The 12,276-nt window shown below is 39.3% G+C and overlaps 1 protein-coding gene across 2 annotated transcripts in view; it reads right to left on the bottom strand.

The window, feature by feature from the left end:
• The window catches only part of Dnajc24 (DnaJ heat shock protein family (Hsp40) member C24), a 46,944-nt gene that overhangs the window by 9,992 nt on the left and 24,676 nt on the right, over window positions 1–12,276 (bottom strand). For both annotated transcript variants that reach the window (XM_038330439.1, XM_038330441.1), the window contains exon 3: window positions 7,143–7,281. In XM_038330439.1, coding sequence (XP_038186367.1) covers window positions 7,143–7,281 — 139 coding nt within the window. The remainder of the gene's footprint in view (window positions 1–7,142; window positions 7,282–12,276) is intronic.

Raw genomic sequence — 12,276 nt, 5'->3', positions numbered from 1 at the left:
ATCCAAATAATTACATCTCTAATCCCACGAAAATTTCTAACCGAAGCTACAATATATAAAAAAAAGAAATAAAGAAAAGAAAAAGAAAGAAAAGAAAAGAAGAACCAGTAAGTAAAAATTTAAAACAGCAGCAACCGGAAACTCTGGGAGAGGGCTCACTGTTCACTAGGCCGAGGTGTTTAAAAGCCTCACTCAACTGAATAATAGCCAAGAGATCAAGTGCACCCACAGGCCTGTCTGTCCCATTCATGTGTCATTTATTCCAAGGACCATCACCCCCAAATGCTCTCATGGAGAAATTACTACTTTTCTGGTGATGCAGTCAAAGGCTTAAATATACTGTTACAGTTCTAAGACTTGTGTATGTACATACGGAGAACCCAACACCAGTGTTGCCCTCTGCTTCTAGCTCCACGTGCTCCATCTTTAGTCAAGTTGTTTGATTTTAAAATCATCTCACTTTAAAAAGCATTTCACTTTTTAAAGTGAGATTCCCACAGAGAAAGACGAATCTGTCCTGGTTGTCATATTGCTATTCTTGGTCTCTGAATGGGGCTGAGAAATGGGCAACATTGACTTGAAAAATGTTTATTAAATTATAAAGCCTATAATCTTTCCCAAATGAAATTAAAGTCACAATTACAGTGTTTTCCACTCCAAAGAAAAGAAATTACGGGTGGAGTTCTTGCAAAACATGTACCTGGGCTGGGTGCACACCTGTTACTCTGGTGCTCTGGCAGCTGAGTCAAAAGGCAAGGGGCTCAAGGGCACGCCAGGCACAAAGTGAGGTCCTATGGGAGTAGGGGAGGGAGGGCAAGAAGGGATAAGGTAAATGCAAATGAAACACTAAAGCTCGATTCCTGTGCTTTACCACGGAATGGACACAACAACGGCAGACACAGGTCCAGTCTCTTCTCAAGATGGTCAGAACCCCTCATCTCTCACTAGTTAGGTGCAAGGATGGTGGACCATACACTAGTTGTAGAAAACCTGGAAGCCAGATACTCTAAGTCTAGAGAAAGTGTCTTGGAATCCCTTGTTGTCACTAGCTGTATAAACCTAGTGAAATTAGCTAACCGCGAGAAGGTTTGACTGTCCCTGGAAACAGGTTATGCTATCGCCCTCACAAGGGTACTGAAACAATATTTAAAAGGCCATTACCACAGCTGCAGTGTGTAAAAATAGTAACTATTTTAACTGTTATGATCTTATAATTTTACCACTAAACTCTGTATCAGAACACAAGAAAATAAGGAAAACCCAGTCCACTGGTAGTGAGGAAGCTTAAGTTCCAGTGTAGTGAGGCATCAACTCCTGACCTCATCTGGTTTCATAACAGTTGCCAGTCCCATTAAAACTGATTTATTATTATCGAAACATACATACATACATAGCATATGAGGATGGGAAAAGTGACAGGGAGAAGCCAAGGAATTTCTGTTCCATTTAAATTTCAGATAAAGGCTGTTCTGGGGAAATTACAAAAATCGCAAAAATCCATACAAAAGCTGTATGGACTAAAATGTCAAAGACTGGGAGAATACAGCAGCGCAGAATGTCGCGGCTGTGGCGGGGACCAGGCCAACAGCTACAGTGTGAGAAGGACTACCAGACTGTGGGGAGGAAATGAATACACAGGAAAAGGAGCACCATACAAGGAAGAAATGCCACCTGACCTTCCGCACCCACTGGTGGTACGCAGAGCAAGGCCAGCTCAAGTCTAAGGAAGAAACTAAAGAAAGACAACTAGCTGCTCTTGGTTTTGACACACCAATATCAGCTGGGTCAAGTAATCAAACAGAACTGGGGGGAGCAGTTAAAGTTGGAAGTAAGCCCTCCTAAAGCCTCACATCCGTCCTGTTAAATCAGGCTCTCCAAAGGTGTTCACTCACACCGCAATTACAACTATGTTTTTGCCTATAGGCTTTTAATTATTTGTAACTAATTTTGTTAGTAATTTTGAATACAAAATTAATAAAATAAGCTTAAAATACTTTTCATGATAAAAATAGTTATTTGCATTCATGTGAAAGTAAACTGTTTTGAGTGACAGAGAGGTGGGGAGGGACCCTCATGGACACTTCATCTGCGCTCCCTACCCTCCTCAGAGGCCGGGCCAGCTGTCCAGATGAATTTTCTGCGTCACTTCACATACTTATTTCCCAGAAACAGTCGGCTAAAAAACAAAGCTCTCGATGCTTATCTACAGGTTCTTACCTGAAGCAAATTTTTACGGTCAATTTTGAAATTCCTAAAATCAAACTGAACTCCTAATCTGACTAACTTACGTATTTTATAAGGGTCAGCTTCAGGACATAATTTACACAATTATCTACTGGCCTCAAGTTATTAATACTAGCAGTCCCAATTTATATTATTTACATTTAAGAGCACATTTACCCTTTTTTATAAGCCATCTTAAACATAAAGGCTTTTTTTCAGAAAAAATTCCAATTTTACACTTGAGATTTAGTGATTTGAATACATGAATATCTGTGGAACTTAAAGATTCATTCCTCATTGATACAAGATTTATTTCCTTATCTTCCATTTTCAAATATCCATCCTAATAAAGAAATGAAGTGAATTATATAGTAAAACATCAGAAACGTCTTGCTATATCTAGCAAAGAGCAGCATCTTAGTGTATGTTCTGCCAATCCCCCCGGCCAGGCTGCTTAGGCATCTATGCTTTTGCACTTGGCAGAATGAAGGTACACCATTACCAAAACAGTTACCCACACTAACAGAACTAGATGTACTCTAATACTGAAGAGTCCCAGAATAAAAATATAAAAATGTAGATTCCAAAAATAAGAATGGTAAAAATAAAGAAATATAAAGTTGTAAGTCTAGGAGAATGAGAGCAGACTGTCAGCAGCTGTCTCGGCAACTTGAAAATTAACTATTAACAGTGAGTTATTTCACTTTACAACCCATAGTTCTATTTACAAGGCCAAAGCATCTCTCTGCAAACTGAGAGCTAGCCTACAGATATAAGCTGAGTCAACTTTTAGGAAATAGATATATGAACTCTGGGTTATGCATTATCCCTGCTATGTGAAACTGGCAGCATCAATGGGGAGAAACCACAGGCTTCAGTAAACACTGCCTGGAAGTACCAAGAAAGACAATAGATTACTAATTTAACTGAAAAACTCCGTTAATGGAGATTGAAAAATAAAGCAATCTATATCTGAGTTTTACCTTGAGATTGTAAAAATTCCTTTGTTCAGACCTAATGCTTGGTGCCCCTACTATAAAAAAATGGGTTCAGAAACCGGCCTTTTGCCACAGCCTAACAAACACCATCTCTGGCTGTAGTCTCAGCTAGCTGATAAGCTTCTGTGCCCTTTTTTGTTTGTTTGTTTGTTTGTTTGTTTTATGGTTTGTTTTGTTTTGTTTTGTTTTGTTTTTTAAGTTTGCGTCTGGTTTTCCTGGAATCTGGTTTCTGGAATAAAGTTTGCTTCTGGTTTATTAGACCCCCCTGGACCCAACAATATGGTATCAGCAGGGATTCCAAACACAACTCACTTTTTTTTAAAGTATTACTTATCTGATCAACTGCATTTGTAAGTTTGCTCCTCTTCAGATAACAGAGAAATAACTCCTAGGTGCGCCATCTATAGAGCCACTGAGACATTGAGATATGTGCGGCAGAACATGACAAAGCTCTTTTTTCCCACGAAATACTTGTTGTTTATCCTGGTGTGTTTAATACATGAGAAAACTCCCCCAATAATACTTATAAAGATACCAAAATCTTTTTGATATCATTGTTTAAATGAAGATTTTACACATCTTGAAAGAGTTCTTTCTCCAAGTGTGCAAAGTCTGCTCTTGGATCTTTCCAGGGGATTCTGCAAGCAGCTTTAGTGCCATCTTTATGGCTGGAACTAATTGGTCAATTTTACTAGTTACCATCACTTTCAAATGCCAATAATAAAGACACGGAAAGGAGGGGAAAATGTTTTACTTAAGGCTCTCTTCCCTACTATCACATTTTCTTCATTAGAAATAATCCATTCAGTAGTTTCCTTTGAGAAGTAAACAATATGGATGCCAAGGGTCCTTTAAATTAGCTTCTGGATACATCTATGGCTGTGGCAATACTGGTGAGATTCTTCTTAAAAGGAAGTACCACTCTGAGCTCGGAGTTATGGAAGAGCATTGATCATCAGTCAATGGAGCAAGGACAGCTTAACATACTCTGTGCAAGTCAATGGCAGGTAGGCAATAAATTCTCTTAACATTGCAAAAAGGAAGTTTACAATAGCCATGGCCACATGTAAAGAGCTCTCTACTACCACAGCTATTTCCATGTCCCCAGGGGTGACCCAGAAAAACTGAGTGCTCTGACCTGGTTTTAACAATTCTCCCTTTTACTATCCTATAATGATCAAATTAGTACCCTCAAAGGTTTTCCTTATATCAAATCTAAATCCTGTTAGATATTTGAGTCCATTTCATTTATTCATGAGTAAAAAGAAATTAGTGTCAGTATTCAAACCAGGTTTATCACAAGAGTTTTGAAAGGCAGTTCTGGAATAAAAGGTTTAAATATAGCCAGTCACACTTAGATATGAGAGCTCTCAACAGCAGGCCAGTGGTCATTTAAAATTGGAATATAGCATTTACGTCCAGAACCTCTGATGAAGAACATACTTGTGTTACATCTGAGGTACTCAGACATTAAAAGCTGTACGTCTACTGTCTTAAAATAGCTACATTTAGTAATCACTTACCTGAAGAAATGGCAAAGCAAACAGACATATAAATTCAGGACTATTTAATCTGAATCATAATTTTTTCAACTTTATTGTGATCTTATCAATTACCTATAAAATCCCCCTATGATACTGTAGGCTATAAAAGCTAAGTTATTAAAAGCTTAAAACTGCATACTCAAAGCTCAAAAAAAATGCATAATCCTAGGAACTTCATAGGCTCTACCAAGTATTTACACTTATAATGTCTTTTAAACCTCCCTTCATGCAATTCTGAGCTCATTTTAAATCACTTTCCTACTTCTTTCCATTTTTGAGTTTACCCTACTGCATGCCATAGAAAAAGGCCATACTTCATAATCTTTGCTCTTCTCTTACCCTTTGGAAAGTAGATCTTCAGCCAGTTTCACTCACATAATCTTTATGGTATACAGGCTCAAGTGCCAAAACTGCAGACACTACACATACATGTCCTACACGCTTTATTTCATACATATGAAATTTTGCCTCTGTGTGTGTGTGTGTGTGTGTGTGTGTGTATGTGTGTGTGTGTGTGTGTGTGTGTGTGTGTGTCTGTGCACCACATGCATGCCTGGTTCCTGCCCACAGAGGCCAGAAGTGACCATTGGATCCATGGTACTAGAGTTATAGATAGTTATGAGCTGCTATATGGGTGCTGGGAATTGAACCCAGGTCCTCTGGAAGAGCAGGCAGTGCTCTCAACTCCTGAGTTATCCCTCCAGTTCCTGTCCTATAGTCCTTAGGGTACGGTTTTATGTGAATTCTTCTTAATAAACTGTATCCCACACTAGTAAGGACTGATAAAACATGAAGAAATAACATCAGAGAACTCATCACCAACAGAGCTCTGTGATTTTATAAGGCTGGACAGCTCACACTCAGTATTATGTCATACTTAAATGCATTCGCTTCCACACAGTCAGAACTTACCAGGAGAATTCTGTTTATAAGGATGAACCTATGGACAGAGTTTGTTCTCGACTGAAGGTACCTCTACATTCTTTCTACCAGAAATAAAATTGTATTAAAGAAATATATATATATATGTATATATATATACCAAATAGAAGACCAGATATTTAAGTCACATTTGAAAAGCAATACAATCCCTTGAAAAGGAAAATTCACCAGGACCTAATAGTAAAAAACAAAAACAAAAAACTCATAACACTGGTCTTTTAAAAAGTAGAAAGGGCCCAGATAGGATTAGTAATAAAACTAAACAGTATTACAAACAAGGCTAGCGCTGGCATGATGGCACATGTCTGTAGTCCCACTACTCGGAGCAGTCAGGAGAATCGCTGCAAGTCTAAGTCCGGCCTGGGCATGTGGCGAGTTTGAGAGCAGCCTAGGCTACAAAGAAAGACCTTGTCTCAAAAAACAGAGATGAGAAAAATCAAGTATCACAAGGGTTTGACAAACTGAAAAAGAAATATATATTTTCAGTGGTACTGCTTCCTCTTATACTATGGATTTCTACAAATACTGGCTGTATCCTATGATGTTACATTTAGAAATAAAGCCTTGCTTCTCAAATCAATTTGTCATAATCTTAGCAGAAGCCTTAAAATTCATTTGGTGAGGTGGATAGTGTGCCGGTGTTCGCATGGGAGGGGATTTATTAATCAGCTAAGGACCATGAGCTCCTATCAGCACATCTCGGTGCTGAGCCTGGTGTGCTACTGGGGAGAGGCAACTCAGTGTTTGCCCCACAGGCTGTACCCGATGATTGGCTCACCACATTAGCCTGTATGGTGCTTATCGAAAGTCCAGATACAAGGCTAAGGAACTCCTGTCCCAAGGCCAGTGCAGAAAGACAGCCTATCACTTCGTGTAAGATAGTTCATGTGTGACAAACCTGACCTACATTCTCCTTTCTTTCTCCCAACAGCGTGTCACTGTTGTAAGGAGCTATTTTCAAAAGGCAAAAAGAAATGACCTTTAAAATTATTTAAGCAATGTTCATTCGTAAGGCACCATTGACAGCAGTCTCATAAAGAGTAACTCATCACGAAACCTACCTTACAACAGAGGGCACAGGCAGTGAGGAACTAGGAGCCAACCTGAGTAGATGATCACGGCTACGGGAAATCGTCTTCCAAATACCGCACTTAAGATTGTAGTGCATACATAACTAAGTTTAGTAACAAGCAGCTCTAAATATATAATGCATTTTAATTTGGGGTGTAAATTGGCCATTTTTAGTAGTTTACAGAAAGCACCTACACTTTGGTAGATTTGTTAACTTCTCAACAGACACAATAATCACTCCCAAGAGCAGGACGGATTAAAAACAACGATGGGGCGAGGAGCAATGGCGGCAATAGCGATGCGAATGCTGGGAAATGCTTCCAAGAGCTGTCCAGGGCTTTGTCTCTGCACCACAGGTACCTACCATGCCGCTGCAGGTCATACATTTTTTTGGTTTCTTCATTCCCTAGAATTTTCCATGCTTGATCAATTTCAATGAACTTCTGCATACATTCCTCCATGGTGCCTGCTGGCGCATCTGCACTTTGTTTATCTGGATGATACTGCCAATCAAAAATAAGGGCGGTTGGTAGAGTTGAGTGGGGTAGGTTTAAAACAAACAAACACAACAGTCATAAACCTGAGCTTTAGTGAAGAAGATAATGAGAAGATGGAGAGTGAGATGCCAAGGCAATGAGACACGGTGTTAGGCACAGAGGACAGCTGCGGTGAATGAGAGCGCTGCCGGAGCCGCAGAGCCACCAGTGATGTGACCTGTCACAACGTGCACAGACAGCACTCTCTAGATAACCTGCTCACGGAGTCACTGGTCTCACAAGTTACCTACAGAGGGTGACTCACACAAACAGACTGGTACGTGCAGAGCAGCAGGACCTGAGAATGGAGGAGCACAAACCACACAGATGAGACTTCCTTATATAATGGATTTCAGTGTAGATAAAAGTTCAAAATGGACAAGGATGCTTTTATTATGAAATTATACAACTATACCTTAAAACACATCTAACTATAGAAACACAAGACTTTTCATATTCTTCTCAGCCCTGAAGTTTTCATAGTTTCTAGGCCACATTTGTAAAGAACTTGATAAAACATTCCAATATAAATTCATTAAATATCTTTCTCATATGAATTTTCTAACTCTAAGAAATTTTTAGCAATGTTTTTAATATATATAGTATTTTGTCAAAACCAGAAAGTTCTGCCCAGTCGTAACTGGGAAGTGCTAACTGCGAGGTGGCCACTGGGAGCCTCACTTCCCCTCCTCTTCTCTTTAGTTCTCTTGTCCCTGACATTTAACAAGCTCTCAGCAAACAAATGAAGAAAGATTAAATTTAGGGTGTTTCACTTAAAATAATATGCGGGTGACAATGCAGATGCTCAGATGGGTAACTTTTTCATTCCCAAGTAAGTAAGAAACCATTAGACAGCACTATTTAAAATCTTTCAAGCAGTAATTATTAAGTTTTATCAAACACACTATAGAATACATTTAAATTTCAAAGATAAACCTAGTAATTTTCTTATTTTCTTTTTCAACTCATTTCAATAAAACAGGAAAATAGCCATGTCTATATTTCATGACATACAGATGTGACAGCTCACCACGTAATGGCGCCAACAGATTCTTTCTCTGACTTCCTAACACTAAAAGGGCAGAAGATCTTAAAGTACCCTCACTTTTCATTTGAGTTACCAAATTCAAATTTGCATAGCAAATCATGCTAACATGAGGCTAGATAGCTTTAATTCCCATTGAATTCAGGAGGTAAGTTTAATATTTTTAAACTGTGACTTTAACAATGGATGTGTTGTCATGGTAACCTTGCCCACACTGCTGCTGATCCTTATCAGTAAAGCCAAAGGGATTCTGCTATTTGGTTAAACAGAAGAACTAGTAAACAAGGAGCCACTAAGGAAAACAAAGGCAAACGAGGAGAACTAAGTTTCTGCTTTAGCCAACTTTTCTCTTCATACCAAATTCATCAGTTATTAGCAGTCAGATACCTAAGCTAACTGCTCTAACTACGGTGGGAAAGAAAGTCTTGCTGGCCGTCGTGGTGCAAGCCTTCAATTTTAAACTTGTAGGCAAAGGCAGGCTGATCTCTGTGAGTTCCAGGGCAGCCTGGTCTACAGAGGACGACCAAGGCCACCTTGAAATCCATGGTGAATTCAGAACTAGACTGGACTACATAGTAAGACCCCCCACTTAAAAAACCAAGAAGAAATTTTTTAAAGTTTACATGTAGAAACACTTAATATCACCATGTTTTAAGTATTAAATAATGCCCTAGAGATACCACTGGAAGCTTTTAGAGGAAGAGCAGTGCAGATTAAAAGCCAGGTAATTTCTAACAGACCATTACAGGAAGCCTATTTGATTGACCTGATCACGCACCAATGTGATAGAAAGAATTCTAAAAAACTAACTCCTGGCTGCTCCAAACTGAAAGGTACAATTAACCTTTATTATGAGTTCTACAATAGTCAAAATGAGATCCAGTCTTCTTCTATCTTGATATTTTCCGATTATCTCTGAAATGGGAGCTTCTCTTCTGAAGCTTGTACTACTAGAATTCAACATGAGTCTACAGAAGCCAGTTAATGCAACAGTCTATTAAAAATAACAATAATCCCAGGAACTGGCGAATGGGATTCCAGGAAATAAAGCTTCTACACAGTAAAAAAGACAATTACTATAGAAACTAAGATTGTCGTCCTGAATTCATACTGTGATACAAGAGATCGGTGAACAGAACAAAGCGTCTAGAAATAATCATACATACGGTCAACTGACTCTGCAAAGGTGTGCAATGCAGTGAGGAAAGGTGAGTGTTTCAGTCAGCGTTCTGTTACTGTAACACACATCTGAGATAAATCAGCTTATACAGAGGAAAGGTTTGTTTTGGCTCTCAGATTTGGAGATTGCAGTCCACGATCAGCTGCATCTATTGCTTTGGGCCTATATAACAGTCTGAGCATGTGGCAATTGAGGCTTTTGGTGGTCAAAAGGCAATGGTCAGCCTTCCAATATTCCCTTCGAGGGCATGCACTAACTTTTCAAATAAGTATGACCTCCTACAGGTTCTACCCAAGAGCACAACCTGGCACCTAGGCATCAACATGTGTGTCTCCAAGAAACAGTCCAGAGCCAAACTATAGCTGTTTTTATGCACTGAGTGGCTCTTAAATGAGTAGATATCCACATGGAAAACATAGCTTCAGTGAATTATCTTGTTCTTAACACAAAAGTAATTCAGGATGAATCAGAGACATGAACATAAAACACAGAGCTGGGTGACTCCAGTCCATGGCAGGCAAAAGGCAGAGAATCACAAGCTGCAGGCCAGCACAGCCTTCATAGAGAGACCCTTTAGTGGAAAAACAAGGGCTGCGAATGTAACTCATAGGTAGAGAGCGCTTGGTAAGCAATTATAAGATCGTTTAAACTCTAGAAACACAAAACATACAAACACAGACAGGCAAATGGTAACAACAAAACCATAAAGCTTCTCAAAGGAAACAAAAAGGATTACTTCTTCCCCTTGGACAGGCATAGATCACATCGAATAAGCAGAAATATAAACGACATGGCATAAAACTGATAAGCTGAATCTTATCAGCTCATCAAAACCATCACTAAGAAAACAAATAAGGAAGACTAGGGGGAAATACTGTGTATTCCTGTGTCTAGACTTGTTTGCAGAATATACCAAAGAAGAGACACCGGAGAGTGGAAGTCATGTGTGCGCTACTGAAGGGGACAGCAGGGCTACTGAATTACCATCTACCTCAGAGTCAAGCAGTTCCACTCTCAGATGTTTGTGCCTAAGATAAATAATATATAAAAACATATATTCACCCAAAGGCTCATAAACAAATGTATTATCTTATTAATAAAAGTATAAAAGAACTAGAACCCATGCATGCCTACCAAAGAGAGTATGGATTCATAAATGTTCTTAAATCCTTATAAAAGAATACAATTGAACAGTTAAAAGCTACGATATATTCAGAAGCACAAAATGAAGATATAATGCATTTTTGAGTAAAAGGAGCACATTCAAATATATATAGCACATGCTATAGAATTAAACTCATATGAAATAAAAATTCTGGCAAATATGTTCTATGGTGACAAAAAATAAAGTTCCTAGATAAACATGGGCGGTAGGAATTGAGGAAAGGGGCAGAAGGAATTTGTTTTAAATGAAGATGTTCTATGGGTTTTTGGAGTGCTCGCTACAGTAGTGAAACTGGCCAAGCCAAACATGTGAGAGCTGTTCATTATAGAGGCCTTGTATCAAAAAAAAATTTTTTTCAGAAATGTCTGATTTTAAAGAAAGAATTTAGCAAATCTCTGTAAGATGGGAAAAGAAGTGAGAAAATTCTGTTATGAAAAAAGAGAAAAATGGCTAGATGTGTGGATCAAACCTGTAATCCTAGCACAGAGAAGGATAAAGAAGGAGGTTAGTGGAGAGCTTTAGGCCAGCCTGGTCTACCCAGTGAGTTTTAGGCCAGCCTGGTCTACACAGTGAGTTCCAGGCCAGCCTGGGGTCAGCATCACAAAGCAAAAAATAAAACAGTAAATGAAAACAGAAAAGTACAAGAAAATCACAAAATATTAATGAAAAGGTCTAGTATAAATTAAGATTAGTGAAAAAGTTTGAATTACAAATAGTTTATCGAAATAGTTTGACTTTTGAGCACATGTGCTAATATCAGTAAGCACTGGAACACACACAGAGCCAAGCACAAAATAAACATACAAACATGCTTTGTCCATGCAAAGCCCTGGGGCCTTGACTTCCCTGGGGACCACAAAGGAATGACAAAAAGACAAACAGGAGGACACACGTACAAACAGCTGAGATCGGCTGGGCAGGGCTCTCATGGAGAAACCGCAGCAGCTGGGAAGTTCAGAGTGTTTAGTGTATTGAGTAAACCAGGGAGGCGGGCTTTATTACATACAGCTGAGCAATGAGAGGGTCACTGCATTAGATAACAAGGAGGTAGGGTTTGGTATCTGTGGGATCAGGAAGATGGTCTGGCTACTCTCAGAAGCAGTCTCTGTAAGTGGGGGAGTCTTCAGGATGTAGACACCCAGAGGAAGACAGGACAGTGAGCATTTTCTGCGCACACTGTCAACGTTTGCACTTGGAGCAGAGGGGGGCTTTGCTATCCCTTTGAGCGTTACCGTGGAGACAGGGGGAGGCTTCACCATTCCCTGTGGGTCTGAGGCCAAGTTCCTTGACAAGTCTGTGCCTGTATCCATAAATTTACTCAGGCCTTCACACACTCAGGGCTTCCTCTCCACATAAATGTTTTTTTTAAGCGTTACTTAATAGAAAGTTAAAGCACATTATATATCACAATAGTACAACAGTAAAAATACTACCTTTTTGATGCTTTAAGAAAGACTTCCTTGAGACAAGGGCTTATAATGTAGCTAAAGCTGCCCTGGAACTCAGCTGGACCACATAGTTCAGGCTGGCCCGATCCTCCCAGAGCAAGCAGAGTCCTCGGCCCCACACCTG

The sequence above is a fragment of the Arvicola amphibius genome, chromosome 5, assembly GCF_903992535.2.
Source record: "Arvicola amphibius chromosome 5, mArvAmp1.2, whole genome shotgun sequence".
Classification (NCBI taxonomy): domain Eukaryota; kingdom Metazoa; phylum Chordata; class Mammalia; order Rodentia; family Cricetidae; genus Arvicola; species Arvicola amphibius.
The sequence above is the reverse complement of the archived record's forward strand: the minus strand, read 5'-3'. Positions and strand labels throughout refer to the sequence as shown.